General features: G+C 32.6%; 2 protein-coding genes across 6 annotated transcripts in view; one reads left to right on the forward strand and one right to left on the reverse strand.

Moving 5' to 3' along the window:
* The window catches only part of LOC115884290 (tachykinins), a 123001-nt gene that overhangs the window by 10444 nt on the left and 93364 nt on the right, over positions 1-19193 (reverse strand). For all 4 annotated transcript variants that reach the window (XM_030902829.1, XM_030902828.1, XM_030902826.1 and 1 more), the window contains one exon: positions 2413-2608. In XM_030902829.1, the coding sequence (XP_030758689.1) occupies positions 2413-2598 (186 nt within the window). In that variant the 5' untranslated portion in view covers positions 2599-2608. The remainder of the gene's footprint in view (positions 1-2412; positions 2609-19193) is intronic.
* LOC115884291 (trypsin-like) overlaps positions 1-19193 on the forward strand; it is a 139823-nt gene that overhangs the window by 9356 nt on the left and 111274 nt on the right. The window lies entirely within an intron of this gene.

The raw sequence follows: 19193 nt of genomic DNA on the forward strand, positions 1-19193 counted from the left end.
ATTTTTACTAATTGTAAGTCTTGGGTTCGTTGAAGGACTATTAGAGCTACAATTTAAAAATATTTTTACAAGATACAGAGTGTCCCAAATAAATAAAAAATATCAAAGTTGTACTTTTTAAATGGAACACCCTATATATTATTACATTTTTAGTTTCTACGATTAAAATAAAGGTAATTTTGATTAAGGTTTATTGCACTTAGACCTTACCGTTTTGGAATATTTTCAATTTTATGAAATTGCAGTAAAAATTTTAAGGCTTCATTTCTCCGAGGGTATCGAAGTTTTAATACTAAATATTTCCTGAAGTTTATTTATTGATCGTTATTGTGTTGCAATAATAAAAACTTTACTACCTTATACAGGGTGTCTAAAAATTAATTTTAAATAGTTACTAGCTTTAAACGGCAATAACTTGTTTAATTTAAATAGAACACCCTGTATATTTTGAGAATCAGATGTACAATTTAATTGTCTATCAAATTGTATTATACCATTTTTTACCGATCTCTTCAAGTTTCCGTAGAAAATGCATTTTCTTGTAATTTAGAACTCATTTATCAATATACCCATGGAATACTGACATTTTAGATTATTTTTAAAGATGTACCAAATTTTTAAAGAATACAGATACTAATATTGTCGATATAGTTCGTTTATTTCATTATAAAAATAAAAAAAAAACTGTTTAAATATTTGTTAAAGAGGACCAATTAATATGATTCCAGTATTGAAACTACATTAATTGACTGTTTGCGTTGATTAATAATAATTGCTCCAAATACTAAAAACTGAATTATATATGTGTATTAGACAGTGTGGTAAAAAGTAACACCTTAAAAATGATATTTAATTTTTTGACAAATGCTTATTTATAACAGAGACGTTCATTTTCATAACTTATTATTATATTAATTTCTGATTCAAATCCACATTTATTTAGAATAATTTATTAACGAACACAATTAAGTATGTAGTTAATTAGTATTTGGGCGGAAATACTGGTGGTATATTTAATTAATGGTATACTCTTTTATAAAGATTTAAATAGTTTTCTTTTTGCATACAAATGGGCTACTAATATTATCGTTTTACTAAAAACGATAATATTACTGGCCTGTACATTTTGTACATTTGTTGTTTTAAAAACAATCGAAAATGTTAATATTCCATGGATATATTGATAAATGAGGTCTAAATTATAAGAAAATGCATTTTCTACGAAAACTTGAAGGAATAGGTAAGAAATGGTATAATACAATTTGATAGACAATTAAATTGTGCATCTGATTCTCATAAAATATACCGGGTGTTCTATTTAAATTAAATAAGTTATTGCCGTTTAAAGCTAGTAATTATTTAAAATAAATTTTTAGACACTCTGTATAAGGTAGTATAATTTTTATTATTGCAACACAATAATTGATCAATAGATAAACTTCAGTAAATATTTAGTATTAAAAATTTTGATATCCTCGGAGAAATGAAGCCTTAAAATTTATACTGCAATTTCGCAAAATTGAAAATATTTCAAAACGGTAAGGTTTAAGTGTAATAAACCTTAATCAAATTTACCTTTATTTTAATCGTAGAAACTAAAAATGCAATAATATACAGGGTGTTCCATTTAAAAAATACAACTTTGATATTTTTTATTTATTTGGGACACTTTGTATCTTGTAAAAATATTTTTAAATTGTAGCTCTAATAGTCCTTCAACGAACCCCAAACTTACAATTTGTAAAAATATCATCGTTTAGCTACAATACTCCGTGTCGTATGTGGCGAACAACCCTGTAGAGATTGACCTCGCTAAAATTATCATCGATTTTCATTCCCCAGCCTAAGTTTCATCTTACGTGCTTTATGGTCAAAAATATGTGCGTGGACATTGTGAGAATATTTTTTTTATTAAACTGAGCCAAAAATCCTTTGTGACAAAACGTAATTTGTAAAATTGACAACAAAAATGACATATACCTAAACCTTTCGCAAGTTAATATTTTGGTATTAATAACTAGAGCAAAGAATATGTCGTCGGTATACAAGGAAAACAGATATTCCTTACTGCTACTTTTCAAATAGTCACCCTCTATATGAGACACTTTTATCCCTGTCATCACAGCTTATTTAGAACCAGATGGTCATCTTGTTTTTAAGTATCAGCTTATACTACTCCTATTTTCGTACACATCGAAACAATTAGAGCACTTGCAGACTCATTTTTTTTAGATTACGGAGATCAGAATCCCACTTTTTTCATATGGTAATTGAATATCTAGGTAGAATGTCGTAGATTGCATAGATCGTGTAGTAGATTGCTGCAGTTGATCTAAAGTTGGCAGGCTGATTATAAATAGGTTGTTATTAGTAAAATCTATTTTTTTAAGATTCTAAAAAGAAGTAACTAACTTGCTGTATCAAATTCTCGTGCTCGGGTTCATCAGAACTATAAGCTCCGTCTGGTATCGACTTTTTTCCTCTAACTCCAGTGAAGCCAGAAGGTGCTCTTTTGTGGTGATCGTCTTCGGTACTGACATAAGCAGCTGCCAAAACGATAACTGAGATCCAGGTAGTGCAGAATCGGTTCAGAATCATTGCGACTCCTCTGGAACAAAAAAAATAATTTCAGAAAAGTTACTATATATAAAAAATTATTTTAGATGTTATTTATATTTTTTTCTTTTGCATAAAATATACAATAGCAGTTCTAGACATATTGTACCTATATGTAAATACATGACCAAAGAACAGATCGTCGTTTTGGTGTTCATTTAAATAGAATATATACGAGGTTCTTTGACCAGAAGCGAAATCAGGAAATTAAAACTTCAAATCTACATTTGCCACAAATGCAAACAGTTTGCAAACAGACTGAAACAATAGAAATGTAATAGTAGCAATGCATATGTATTTCGGATATTGAAAACTCAAACATATTGAGAATTAATAGGAGTTCTTCAGTGTTATTCTCATTTCATTTTTCTTATAGATGTACATTTTAAGATATTTTGAATATTTTTTAATTATTCTGAAAAAAAATCTTATTTTTACGTGAGGAAAATTTTCCAACGGGAGATGGTACATGTTTTTTGTCATCTAAGGTTTTCCTTGATTTGGCCCTTTATAGGCTGATGGTCGCTAAATCGACCAGTTTAATTTAACCAAGTAATCAGTACCTATAGTTGTGTTTTTTTGTAATGGAACACCCTATATATTAATTGATTTTCGGATTCAATGAGAAAAGTAAAGGTGAGTTTTTTTTGAGTATATGACTAAAATGTAAGGTTTTTGACATATATTTAACCTTTTCTAGAAATAAAGAACACTTTTTAAATTACAATAAAAGCTACCTAAATTGAAATTTACCCGGTATAGCCTAATATGCAGTTAAATAAACTATTGTACTTTAAACCAAATTAAAACTTGATGCAAAAAGTTATACAGGGTGAGACAAAATTAATATTGAACATTGGTCACCTTTAAAAGCATGTTACTCTTCTATTTTAAATGGAACACCCAGTATATTATTCCGACATTCAATGGAGAATTATGTTATGTCTCTTCAAAATACTATTCAGGTTGCCTACCCCTCAAACAAAGATTTTCCTAGATATTTTCATTTACATGATTTGATCTGAGTAGATCTTTATTATTTGATAAAATCTAGGTGGCTGTGATATTTGTGACGTTACTACTTCAACATAGCTGTCTAATTAGTCCAACTTTAACAACTAGTTATCATTTTGTGTCAGTTAAAACAAAAAATAATTCTCAGAAATTTGCCGAACATGCAAATTTATCCTACATCAGAGAGAATTGATATGATTCTATTAGTTTGGTAACATTGGTAGCTATTCTATTAGTAGAATACTTAAATGCTCCCGATTGTATCTAGTTTGTTTTTTTATGGGGATATGTTAAAGACACAGTGTTTACAAAACTCGACCAACTATTGTCGACAACATGAGAGAAATGATTGTAGCTGCTTTTCGAGGTAGAACTCACATATGCCTTTTAAAATGAAAAGATCCTTTTGAAATGACAATCATTTTGTGCAATTAACAGGAAAGGAAGCATTTTGAGCATTTGATTTCATCTAGCTAATTTCTGGTTTATATCTATTTTTAATTTTGTAATAATTCAAATATGTTTTAAACGTGTATCTTTTTATTACCGTTGAGATTTTACTCTACAATCTTGAATTTTTGTTAAATTAACAAAAGATATATCACACAGCCACCCGAGATTTTTTCAAATAATAAAGATCTACTGACGCAAAATCATAAAAATTAAAATATATAGGAAAATCTTTATCTGAGGGGTAGGCAACCTTAATAATATTTTAAAGATACATTAATTCCGCATTGAACACCGGAAAATATACTGGGGGTTCCATTTAAAATAAAGGTGTAACTTGCTTTTAAAAGTGACTACTTTTCCGTATTAATTCTGTCTGACCCTGTATAACTTTTCGGGTCAAATTAAAATTTACTCTTCATTTTCACAAAATGTGTCTTAGTCAATACAATATACAGGGTTGTTCACCACATACGACACGGAGTATTGTAGCTAAACGATTAGATTTAGATACAATTTGTAAGTTTTATTTATTTAGATACAAATTGTAAGTTTTGGGTTCGTTGAAGGACTATTAGAGCTACAATTTAAAAATATTTTTACAAGATACAGAGTGTCCTAAATAAATAAAAAATATCAAAGTTGTATTTTTTTAAATGGAACACCCTGTATATTATTACATTTTTAGTTTCTACGATTAAAATAAAGGTAAATTTGATTAAGGTTTATTATACTTAAACCTTACCGTTTTTGAAATATTTTCAATTTTGTGAAATTGCAGTAAAAATTTTAAAGCTTCATTTCTCCAAGGGTATCAATGTTTTTAATACTAAATATTTAATGAAGTTTATCTATTGATCAGTTATTGTGTTGCAATAATAAAAATAATACTACCTTATACAGAGTGTCTAAAAATTTATTTTAAATAATTATTAGCTTCAAACGGCAATAACTTCTTTAATTTAAATGGAATGCCCTGTATATTTTAGGAGAATCAGATGCACAATTAAATTGTCTATCAGATTGTATTATACCATTTTTTACCTATCCCTTCAAGTTTTCGTAGAAAATGCATTTTCTTTTAATTTAGACCTCATTTATCAATATATCTATGGAATATTGACAATTTAGATTGTTTTTAAAGCAACAAATGTACAAAATGTACAGACTAGTAATATTATCGTTTTTAGCAAAACGATAATATTACTAGCCCATTTGTATGCAAAAAGAAAACTATTTAAATCTTTATATAAAGAGTATACCATTAATTAAATATAACACCATTATTTCCGCCCATATACTAATTAATTACATACTTAATTGTGTTCGTTAATAAATTATTATAAATAAATGTGGATTTGAGTCAGAAATCAATATAATAATAAGTTATCAAATTAAAGTCTCTGTTGTTATAAATAAGCATTTATTAAAAAATGAAATATCATTTTTAAGGTGTTACTTTTTATCACACTGTCTAATGCCCATACAAAATTCAGTTTTTTAGTACCGTATGATCGAAAAAAAACGGCGTCCAGTTGGCTGGGAAATGAACATCAATGACATTTCCCATATAAATTTACATATAAAATGACAGCGATCTTCATTCCATAGCCATCGCTGACGCCGTTTTTTCTCGATCATACGGTATTTGGAGCAATTATTATTAATCAACGCAAACAGTCAGTTAATGTAGTTTGAATACTGGAATCATATTAATTGATCCTCTTTAACAAATATTTAAACAGTTTTTTTTAATGAAATAAACGAATTATATCGACAATATTAGTATCTGTACTCTTTAAAAATTTGGTACATCTTTAAAAATAATCTAAAATGTCAATAGTCCATGGGTATATTGATAAATAAGTTCTAAATTACAAGAAAATGCATTTTCTACGGAAACTTAAAGAGATAGGTAAAAAATGGTATAATATTATTTGATAGACAATTAAATTGTGCATCTGATTCTCGTAAAATATACAGGGCGTTCCATTTAAATTAAACAAGTTATTGCCATTTGAAGCTAATAATTATTTAAAATAAATTTTTAGACACTCTGTATAAGGTAGTATTATTTTTATTATTGCAACACAATAACTGATCAATAAATAAACTTCAGTAATTATTTAGCATTAAAAACTTTGATACCTTTGAAGAAATGAAGCCTTAAAATTTTTACTGCAATTTCACAAAATTGAAAATATTTCAAAACGGTAAGGTTTAAGTATCATAAACCTTAATCAAATTTACCTTTATTTTAATCGTGGAAACTAAAAATGTAATAATATACAGGGTGTTCCATTTAAAAAAATACAACTTTGATATTTTTTATTTATTTGGGACACTCTGTATCTTGTAAAAATATTTTTAAATTGTAGCTCTAATAGTCCTTCAACGAACCCAAAACTTACAATTTGTAAAAATCTAGTCGTTTAGTTACAATACTCCGTGTCGTATGTGGTGAACAGCCCTGTATAATACAATACAAGATCGATTTTTTAGCTTGCGATTCTTCTTGAATCGATTCGCGGTCATTCGATCTAGATCGATCCAAAAAATCGATTCTTTCTACGACTGATATCGGTGATGGAGAAGAAACATCTTGTAAAACCGTCTCAGATACTGGCTTTTATTAAAGCCCTGGGACTGTATGTTGAGTTATAACTCAAGAAAGCGGGACACAATAGATTTATATGATCTACAATCTTTTCTAATTTACGAGATCCCTGTAGTTTGCGCTCTTGTTTGAGTCACCCTGTATTTAAGAAGCCGTCAAATGTCAAACTTTCTGGGATATTTATCGGTTTAGACAATTCAGTGACGCGAATTACGAACTACAGTAATTTATAGTGATCAAAATTTATGTGTAATTCTGTTTTAAGTTGCCTGTTCGGCTAGACACAGAACTCCATCGACAATTATCGGCAGCAGGACCGTATTTTCTTGTTTTTGAACTTCGGCGCCGGGGGCCCTTGGGGAAATAACTCTTGATACGCGCCTCTTCGTGTAATTTGTTTGTTAAACTTTTAGAGCGTCTATGGAATTTTCCCGTTTGGCAATAATCTCGAGAGTTTTCCACGCTGTTGCGGATAGTTTTCGAGAAGCTTATATTTTTATTTTTATTTTGTATAAACATGTAATAAACCCAGTTATAATCAAGTTGCATCGCCTGAAACATAATATTTTAATAATAGATGTAGATGTAGATTGAATGAGAGGTGGGAAGTTAATCAACCTCGAGCTTATACATCTATTGTGTCTCCCTTCTTGAGTTATAACCAAGTTATAACTCATTATACAGTTTCAGGAGTTTTACAAAAGCCAGTATCTGAGACGGTTTTACAGAGGTTAGTTCTCCATCTTCGATATCAGTCGTACCAAAGTTTATGGTTGTTGTTCTCTAAGTGTAGTCAGTGCACTGAACCAAAAGTCGACATAAATATAATGAAAAAGTTCATTAATATAATGAATTAAATCATCAGAATTTCATTGGCACAATGAAAAGTAATTCATTAACTCTATGAACTTTAAGTTCATTAAATCAATGAACAGTGTTCATTAATTTGAAGAACACAGTCATTGGTACACAGATTTCATTAATATAATGTACCTAAACCCTTATATCAATGACCCGTATCATTAATACAATGAAATAATTTCATAACCTCTTAAGATACGAGTTAAGATAACAATGAAATAATTTCATAACCTCATAAGAATTGCTGACAGAAAACCGACCAGAATTTCAAGCAGTAGAAGATGAGAACAACCTTGCAGGCACTTTAATGATAAGCGAAAGAGAAGTACATCAAAGTCTCAAAAGAATGAAAAATGGGCGGTCACCAGGTCCTGGTAATATTGTAGCGGAATTGTTAAAGTGTGGAACCCAAAGACTGCGCTGGCGTCTGGCAGAGCTATTTAACCAGTGCTGCCTGCAAAGTAAACTACCCCGAGAATGGATAGTGTCCATCTTTAAAAAGGGAAATCGTAACGTCCCCGCTTGTTATAGAGGCCTAAGCATTAACAGTTCGGTCAGCAGACTTTTTGGAAAGGTGCTACAGGGTAGGCTTAGGGACAGTATTGGTGACAAAATCTCGGAAGACCAAAGCGGATTCACACCGGGGAAATCTTGCACAGATAACCTTTTTGTCCTGCAGCAGGTGATGGAAAAAAAGATAGCAGTAGATCAAGAAGTCCATCTAGCATTTATTGATTTGGAGAAAGCGTACGACTCTATTCCCCGCAGCAAGATATGGGAAGTCTTGAATATCTTAGAAGTAGATGGACCTTTGCTTAAGATAATAAAAGAGCTATATAAAGAAAATGAATCGTACGTTAAAATAGGACACAGGCTATCTAATCCAATTAACACCACAAAAGGGTTGCGACAAGGATGCAGCTTATCTCCTCTGTCTTCAACGCTTACGTCGAAGTAGTCCTTAGGGAATGGAAGACGAAATGTCAAGGTATGGGAATACCCATTGAGGACAACACACTATTTACCCTGAGCTTTGCAGACGATCAGGTCGTGATTGCGCAGTACTCATACGATCTAGAGTTCATGACTAAGAGGCTTTATCAAGAATACAACAAATGGGGACTTCAGGTTAGTCTAAAGAAGACCGAATACTTAGCTGTCAATTCCAATGCTTGTTTTGAAGTCTTCATTAATGATAACGTCCAGACTCAACAAGTAGACAAATTTAAATACCTGGGTGCTACTATCAACAACGAGGGTTTGGGCAAAGTAGAAATACAAACCCGAATTCAGAAGAGCAAACAAGTTATTGGATGTCTTAACAGCCTCTGGTGGGACCGAAACTTGTCTGCAACAACTAAAAAGAGACTTGGAAGAACATTGGTGGAGTCAGTTCTTTGCTATGGTTCAGAGCTATGGACTCTGAGTGCAGACGCGAAGCGCAAAATCCAAGTTGTTGAAATGGACTACCTTAGAAGAAGTGCAGGTATATCTGGGATGGAAAAAAAGACAAACATCGAGGTCCGGCGTATCATGAATGCATCGGAGGAAACAGTACTATATCGAATCGAAAAATCCAGCTTAAAATGGTTTGGACATGTTCTGCGTATGCCGGAGAACAGGTGGCCAAAAAGAGTTTTTCAATGGGCTCCCCAGGGCAGAAGAAAGAGAGGTAGACCTAGAAAATCCTGGAACGGAACGGTTACGGAAGCAATGGAAGCTCGTAACCTAGAAGCTGATGACGCCCGAATCACCTAAAGATCACTTAAGCAAAAAAGGTTACAAGACAACGTTTATTCGACGTCGCAGAAGCTTCTACTTTGCTGTAGTACTAGTCCAACGTCGGCACAACGTTATAAAAACGTTTAAATTTAGTTTAATACCCAAGGTAGGGAGCTAACTATTATTTGTAATTAATCCAACGTTATGTTTAGTAAACATGTGGTCGCAAGTCGTGAAAATGCTACTTGGGAACTTACTTACGAACACAGTAAATTTTTCATTAGGGCAATAAAAAAACAAGTGCAATAAACTAATAATAATTTATTGAAACTTGATATAGCATATACAAGTTAAAAATTAAAAAAAAAATCGAATCGACGAGAATAGTAATGTTATTATTAATTTTAGGGTAAATTATAATAAGAAAATTAATTTACCAGTCGATATCCTGAGGGATTTCTATAAAAATACCATTTCTTTATTATATCAGCTGTATAGTTAGACTTGATAACGAATAGACGAATTTGCAACAAGCCTTCCAATTCGGATCAAGTGGGTCCGATGTTAAATTGTTGAATTTGGGGGCTTGAAGGCAGGTCTCAGCATCTTGTTCTAGTTCTAAAAGCGACGTATATCAAAATAATTAAAATGCCAAATATTAAAAGAACATTGGAATTTACCATAATCAGTTTCATGCCTCGACTTGTTACTATGTTTTTCTTCTTTTTGTTTTTTATCTTCCGAAACATATTTGGAAACTGCTGTTTTTTTAATGAATACCCACACCAGAGATCTCACATAGCGGAATTTGATTTGACAACACAACAAATTAACTACAATACGATAAGACTTTTATTTAAAATATTTAAAATATTGAAGAGAACACTTACCGCTCTAATGAAAATAAAGCCTCACTGAATAACACAACCACACAGACGTTATTAAAGTGCCAAAGTAACCGATCAAGATGGCCACCATTTATGTCCTAATATTTTATTCCTGATATTAATAACCGCGTACATTAATATAATGTAGTGTGTTCCTTGTATTAATAACATTGTTCATTGAAAACGATTCACAATGCATAATTCATTAATCACTGATTTAGTACATTAATATAATGAATATGTGTTCATTAAAGTTTCAGCATTAAAATAAAGAACGCGTTCATTGTCCCAATGAATACGTTGAAAATCTTACATTAATTTAATAACCAGATTTTCATTATATTGATGAAATTAGATTCATAGTGTTAATAAATCAGGCATCGATCTATGATTAACAAATCATTAATATAATGAAAAAAATCATTGCCCCAATGAAACAACAGTTAATAATGAATGTTCATTAATATTATGAACAATATTGTTTTCAGTGTGATGAGGTGTTCTGGTGTTTTCTAACGTCCTACCGAGATCTCGATCTCGGTCTCGGTTACAGTCATTTTCGGCTGAAAATCAGACCTAGATCTCGGTCTCGTTCTCGGTATAAAAAGGCCGAACCACATGACATTTAGTTTAACAATAAGCATTTTTCTGCTTTAATTTCACTGATTTAGACCTTTTCTTATATAAAATTTCTTTGGGATTAAATTAATCCACACATTTTTTAAAATGTAATAGCCTGTTATTATTAAAATGATTCGTAATAACAACTTTGAGAGGAAAGTTGGCCTGTGCCTTCCTGCAAAAGGGACAGGAATCCATTAAGAGCAGGAAATCCGACGAATCAACAGAAGTCGCAACGGTTTTATTTAACTTTTATTACGATTAATTCGTTGGGCCTCTCGTTAATAAGTTTTAAGTAATAATTTTAACACAAGAGTCAAGATAAAAACTCATAAAGTTTAAGAGTATTGGTTTTAAAGATAAAGAGTAAATTTTAACAGGGGGATTAAACCCCATACTCACTATTCTCTGATGCGGTTCGAGGTTATTCGTTAGTTTGTTTGGAAATTTGCCTACTGTGTTCATGATTTTTCTTTTGACGGCTCGTCCAAAACCGACATTTCGTCGAAACGCCGCATTAACGAACAGCATCAGCGTTCAATGAGGATGGAGTTAGAAAACTAAGGGCTATAGATTCACTATCATCATCATTTTCAGCTTATTCAACCATTTCCAATTATGGTGTAGCCTCCCTCGCATATTTTGTAACGTTTTTAGTTCATTACATGTCTTTTTTACTTATGATATATGATGTCTGGCCTATCATCACCGGATTCCCTCTCGTTCAGGCCGGATAGTTTATTTGACGCGTAATTTTTACGTTCCCTAGTCGCCAACCCTGTTATTGTTTGACACAACCCTGGTATCGCTCTGTGGGAGCGCGCGCTGTCAACATCGCTTCTGTCAATTCTCTGTGGTCTAACTTCACTTTTGGTTGGACCGATTGGCCTCTTAGACGCCATTAGTCCCAGTGTTGAGAAATGGTGGTCATTTAAATCTGGCTGTATTATCTGAATCAGCTGCCATTTCGAAGCTACAGGTAAAGCTGAGTTATTTTCCTTTTAGATTCGATATTATTAGTGAATATTTTTAGGGTAGAGTTACGGATGTCCCAACTTGTATTTGTATTTGGCTGGCACGTTGGCGTCCCTTTGCTTTTGTCCTCCAGAATGTCATTTGGAAGAAAGGACAGATTGTTTATTATTTATTGAGCCCTCGGAAGTATTTCGAGGTAGGTTCATTTTGTTTATTAGACGGTGTTTGATTTTAAACAAGAGTTTCGTGTTCTTAGGGTCTTACGGACGGACATTGTCTTACGGACAAGTGTCCAAGGTATGGACTATTTTTCAAGGTCCTAGTAGTGTTCTCTTGTGCCACTATCTTATGGACGGATGTCCCATGGACAAGTGTCCCCAGTAGGATTGATTTGTCTTACACATAGAGTGCCCCAGCGTGGATGTGGCTTGAGCCCCGTGCTGCTTCACCCCCATTTCTAAGCCTGGATCGCCGACAGACAGTACAGAGATGCTAGACCTCCTCGCCTGCTACTGTTTGAAGCAGGGTTACATAAAAGAACAGCTAAGTGTATATTTAAGTTCTAGTTTTGCATTTAACATCTAAAATGTTTTCAGTCTTAAACAGTAACGTACATTTTAAACAATAGCGTACAGACTATATTTAGTGGTTAGATTATTAAGGATATTTATGTCGATGCAGTAGTAAAAGTGTGATTTAGATTTTAGATTTCATAATATCACGCATTGTAATAGTATTACTTTCTATAGACATTATTATTACGCTATACTAACAGATGAATAACGAGATAGATTCTAGAATCTACAGGTTGCAACACATCTGATTTAACACCGTATAAATTTAACAATTTAAATAAAGTAATGCTACTTTTCCTATATTTTCTATAACGTTACACGCATTGTATTTTCTTTATAGTCTTTTCATAGAACGTATTTAATATTATTTACATATATAGTTTTACTCAACAAGTAACCACTATAATAATTATATTAATTGTACAATGCTATTTACCATCAGAATTCATCACGAATAAATATAGTCATTAGTTTTAAGTATTATACAACTGTGTTTTCTTTCTCTGTACATGCCTGGCGCCCAATATCTATATATCTTTTGTTTATTATTATTGATTAATTTTCTCTCTAGTGAAATACCTTATCCACGACTGCTCTCCGATGAAAAGCTGCCGTTCGCAGTGGTAGTTGCTTAAAAAACGCTACAATTTAGATACTCTCTTTGTAGTTGGGCCCATTGTTGTCTATTGTTGGCTATGCGGGCCCAAGTTATCCCTGCTAATTTCCTAATATCATGTCCCATCTTAGGTTCGCTCTCATTCTAGGTCTCTTAGTTCCTCGTGGGTACCATGCTGTAATTTTTGTGGTCCATCTATTGTCCGTCCTTCTTGTGAGGTGTCCTCATCATCATCATCATCATGTAGCCATCGTTGTCCACTACTGAACTGCCTATTCCATATTTCTCCATGTCTCTCGATTTTGGGCCGTCATCATCCAATTTCCAGCAATCCTCTTTACATCATCGGTCCAGCGTGGTGGTCTGCCTCTGCTACGTTTATCTGCTCGAGGTCGCCATTCTAAAAATCTTCTAGTCCACCTGTCTTTAGATGTTCTCGCCACATGACCTGCCCATCTCCATTTCATTCGAGTTACGTGTTCCACTATGTCTTTAATTTTGATTTTTTGTCTGATAGTGTTATTAGGAATTTTGTCTCTTTTTAGTTATTCCAAGCATGGCTCTCCATGGCTCTCTGGGCTACTCTTAAATTTTCTGCTGACTTTTTCGTTAATGTTAGAGTTTCCGCTCCATATGTAATTACCGGCAAGACGCATTGTTCATAAACTTTCCTCTTCAAGCATATGGGTATATCGCTTTTAAAGGTCTCCCGCAGTTTACCAAAAGCAGCCCAACCCAAACCTATTCTGCGCTGTATCTCGAGTGTTTGGTTGTTCTTTCCGATTTTTGTATTTCGTGCCCGAGATATTTGTATATATGTGTTTCTTTTATGTCGGCGTCACCTATTCTGATGTTCTGGGTCAGCACTAAGTTTGTCATTATTTGAGTTTTACTCGTATTTATCCGGAGACCGACTTTTAATGAGGCCTGCACTAATTCTTCGAGCATCTGCTTTGAATCTCCGATGTTATCTGAGACAAGGACGATGTCATCTGTGAATCTGAGGTGTGTCAACCATTCACCATCGATATTTATGCCCCTATTCTCCCAAGAGAGTGATTTCATTGCGTATTCAAGGACAGCTGTAAAAAGTTTAGGCGAAATAGTATCCCCTTGTCGAACTCCTCTGCCTACCTCAATTTTATCTGTTGTTTCGTGAAGTTTTACAGTTGTGGTGGCATTACTATATATGTATTCTATAAGCCTTGTATACCTATAATCTACTCTTCCCTGCTCCAATGCTGCTATTATTGATGTTAATTCTACTGTGTCAAATGCTTTCTGGAAATCAACGAACACCAATGCTAGGGGCCTGTTGTATTCCACAGATTTTTCTATCAGGACTTTAATTACTTGAAGATGATCGTTTGTTCCATAACCTTTCCTAAAGCCTGCCTGTTCTCTTGGTTGATAGAAATCTAGTTTACGTTAGAGACGTTTGGCAATGATTTTGGTAAACAGCTTATACAAGTGACAAAGAAGGCTTATCGGTCTATAATTTTCAAGCTCGGTGATATCGCCCTTTTTATGGAGAAGTATCGTTATGGCGTTGTTCTATTGAGACGGGATTATTCCTTTTTCAAGGCATAGATTAAATAAGTCTTTAATCCATTTTAATAGTGTTCTTCCTCCGAGTTTTACAGCCTCAATCACTATGCCGTCCTCGCCCGGGGCTTTCTTATTTTTCATTTCTTTTAAAGACTTTCTGATTTCTTCTGTAGTTATTTCCGGTATATCCTCTGATCCCTGGTTAACTATCTTTTTGCACAGACGTTGTTGACTGTTGTATGTTTGTTGGTGATTACTTGTGTATAGTTCAGTGTAAAAGTTTTCTGTTATTTTCAACAGCCTTTCTCTATTTGTTGTTACGACCCCTTGGTTGTCTTTTAGTTTAAGTGAGGTGTCCTACCCATTGCCAATTGAGGGATTTGACTCTGTGGTTGATATCTATTACCTGGGTCTTTTCTCGTATCCACTCTATACTTTTAAGGTCTCTCTTGGTTATTCCCGACATATTTCGTTCCATTGAGTGTTGTGCGACCTTCAGTTTCCTTATGATGTCCGTTTTAAGTGTCTAGGTTTCCCATGCATAGGTCATCACTGGTAGTACACATTGTACAGATCCAGCAGATGTACTGTATAGCGTAAATACAATCAAAAATACGGAACGGATACAGTGGCGTGTCGTATAGGGGGCCAGGGGGGGCGAACGCCCCCTCCGCCCCTAGGCGCTTGGCGCCTCTGGCGCCCTTTTAAAAAAAAATAGAAAAACTAAATTTATCGCAAAAACAAACGGTGCCCTACCGTACCTACCCTTAGCTCTTCAAGATAAAAAATGACGTATATATTTTTCACATTTTATTTTTGTTTTTTATTAATGTTTACTTATATTTAATAATTTAAATCTCTAATGAAGAAGGCGTATGCGTAGATACGAAAGTTTTCATATGGGTTTGAAACTACGCTACCGCTAGACCATTGAAGACGAAAGCAGTCGCGAAGTAAATAAATTCGGGGAATCACCGACCGAAATATAATCGATTATAATGAAGTGCTGAATAAAATTAATATATTGTCCAATCACTTGCAAAAGGTTAATATCAACTTATGTACAGCTGCTCATATGATTTCTGCGGTAACTAAAGATCTCAAATCATTAGGAAGTGAAAAATATTTTGAAAATTTAAAAAAAACAGGCTACTATTTTGGCAAATAAATGCAATACATAATTTTCCAGTCAACATAATTTTCCACAAAAAGAAAAAGAAGAATGAAAAAAAATCATGATAAAATCCAGAATAATTACCTACATCAAAATTCTGAAGATAATTTCAAGATATCAGTGTTTTATGGTACTTTAGCTGGTACTCTAGAGAATCGGTTTAAGACTTCCTTAATATGCCAAAAATTTAATTGTTCATTGGATATGAATGTCAATGATGACAATTTAAAATGTCTTATGGATCTACAAATATTGTACCAAGTGGATATTAAACCTTCTTTAATTGAGGAATATAAACATTTTTGCAGTTTATTAGAAGAAATTAATGCTGATGATAACAAACTTGCACCTGACGAATATTTATCATTTTTAATTTCCATTGCCCAGAGTCTTCATATCCATCTTTATGTGCATTACTGAGGATTTTTTACACTATAGCAACCAACAGTGCTGCTGCAGAACAATCTTTCAGTAGATTAGGAAGAATTAATAATTACCAGAGGTGCACCAGCACACAAGATAGAACCAATTATTTACCACTTCTCAGTATTGAAGCAGATACAGCCCAGGATCTAAATATAGACGAAATAATTGATTCTTTTAAATCGGTTAAAACAAGACGCTTTTATCTTTGAAATAACTGTTTTGTATACTAACTTTTTTAATAAACAAATTTATAATTAAAAAAAAATAAACGTTTTTATGTAGTCTTATTATATAAAAAAAAGTTTGTAATTTATTTGATCCTTTATTGATCATTGCGCCCCTTAAGGTCTTCGCCCCCTCCGCCCTTTTATCCACGACACGCTACTGAACGGATATACAATGGAAACGGAAGGTATAGTCTGTAAAACGAATAACTTTGAATTTGACAGTTCCCGCGGGCTTTTCTAGTGTTAATTTTATTAGGTTAGCAACTTGCGGCCATGCTGACGCAATGCCGTCTCTAGTAGAACAGCCACGGAGCGAGATTTTTGACGTCACACTAGTTAGATAGTACGGATAAATAAATATGTTTTGAATACATATAGAAAACATAATTATTCCCTCGTATTTTTGGTTTGTATTTAAAAATGATATAGTTTACATGAAATATACATAACATACAGTTAATAAATACAATATATATACATATGTATAATAATGAATAGGAGGTTTTACAAATAATGAATAGGTACATAAGATAATGGGTAAAATGTAAAATATATTTTAAATTTTGGGGTTTGAAAATCGATCTAATTTAACAAAAAACATTCAATATCTACTAATAGTGATGTATTATTATTTGCATTCACAAAATTTATCCTAAAAAATCAAACATTTTAGAATAATTTTACATATAAAATGACAGCGATCTTTATTTCATGGCCATCACTCCTTTTTTTCTATGATAGTGTATTATTTGCAAATATAATTTTTCGAACATTGATACTTGCAAAATATACATATAAATTTTGTGAATGCAAATAATAATACATCACTATTAGTAGATATTGAATGTTTTTTGTTAGATTAGATCGACAACCCCAAAATTTAAAATATATTTTACATTTTACCCATTATCTTATGTCCCTATTCATTATTTGTATATTGTAAAACATTTGCTGCATTTGTATGGTTCATAGTTTATTTGCCAAAGTATTTATTACTATAAATAGGTATATATATATATTGTATTTATTAACTGTATATTACGTATATTTCATGTAAACTATATCATTTTTAAAATACAAACCAAAAATACGACGAATAATTATGTTTTCTATGTATAACAACATACTTATTAATCCGTAGTATCTAACTAGCGTGACGTCATAAATCTCGGTCCGAGGCTGTTCTATTAGAGACGGCATTGGTCTGATATTTAGAAATGTCAAAAGCTGATGACATTTTACTTTTGAGAATTATGACATTTTGTGTTGATTTTTGCAAGAAGAGGAAGAACTGTCACTTGTTTTATTATTGTCCTTTTCTATTTCACGAAAGTAAAAAGAGTTACCTATCTGATTCGTTCAGGCACTCAATTTAAAGAATATCAGTAACTTTTTTGACAGAGGGATTTTATATTTACCATGTTGGTAAAAAATAACGGTCAAAATTCAAAGTTATTCATTTTATAGACTATATAGTGAGAATCAACCATAAAGCTTCGTAAATATATCCGTAGTTCTTACTGTACGTCTGTCCGTTCTGGGGCTACGGGGTATCCGTGAGAGGGGAAACGATATTCTCTCGATGTTTTTCGTAAAAAAATAGACGACGCGTCCCATCAATAAAAATTCAACAAATTTGCAAGTAGCCAATAAAATGAGTGGGCGGAGCGATTTGCGGTGACGTACCCGTCAAGTCTAAACAGCAATATATTGCTGTTTATTTAAATGTTTTTTGTCCGCATTCCTTTCATAGACACAGATCCAGCAGACGAACTGTACATGCCCATTTTATACAGTATAAAACATTATTTAATCATTCCAAACGAACGATTTTAAATTAAGTAATACATCCATAGAGTTAACACACCATATTAGCCCCTTTATTCGCTAAACACCCACCAGGGCATATGTGTTATACCGAAATCAGTCAGTGCCGCAAGATCATCCGTGTCGTTCCTTTTATCTTAATAACTGCTATTACTGGCAGATAATTATTTAGGGGCTGAACTAGCCCTAGGGCAGTTTTGCTTTGGGGGCATGGTGGAACGGAGATAGACTCTGAATCTAAATCTGACAGAGTTTGGAAGGCTATATTATTAATTACTTGACGGCTTTTACAGTCAGGACATGCAGGATGTGTGTTGGTAGATAGTGTGTTGTACAGGGTGTCCCAATATTCCGTGGACATACAACTACTAAGTATTTTTGAAATCAAAATAAGTTCATTGGATACAATTTACATTTATGCAAAAGTGCTTCAAACTTTAAAAAAATAAACACGCATTTTTTCAGATATTTTAAAAACCGTTATCCCGATTTGAATGAGATTTTGGGTGCCTATGTGTGAAGTGATCAAAAACAATTAAATACGTTAATCAATCCTACTTTATATCATATACTAACATGCGAAATCTCGTTTTTTTATCTGAAAAAATAAAAAAGTTTAGATGAACCGCCTATTTAAAAATAGACATATTTATTTAAATTCAAAACATTCATTTTTAAGACACTCTGTATACATAAACAAAATTATTGATTTTTAAAATATTATTCACAAACTAGGGAGAGGGAAATCAGGCGACGAACAGAGGTGATAGTTGTTAGATAATAGCTTATAGACTACCGTTCGGACGCATTGATATTATTTTGGTTCTTGAGTTCTGTGACAAAGAATGTTATTAAAGGTAAAGCAAATGTTTTCTCATTATTTAACTAATGTTAACTAAATCATATTATTTTGTTTTCTTGTTGTAATTCTTTTCTAAAGTTATTCCTCATTCATTTGATCTGACAAAGACAATATATAACATGTGTATGCATTAAATGGAATCTATTTATGCTGTAAATAATTTCAGTTTAAAAGT

Source organism: Sitophilus oryzae, unplaced genomic scaffold (genome assembly GCF_002938485.1).
Source record: "Sitophilus oryzae breed Bouriz unplaced genomic scaffold, Soryzae_2.0 scaffold_227_pilon_pilon, whole genome shotgun sequence".
Lineage (NCBI taxonomy): Eukaryota > Metazoa > Arthropoda > Insecta > Coleoptera > Curculionidae > Sitophilus > Sitophilus oryzae.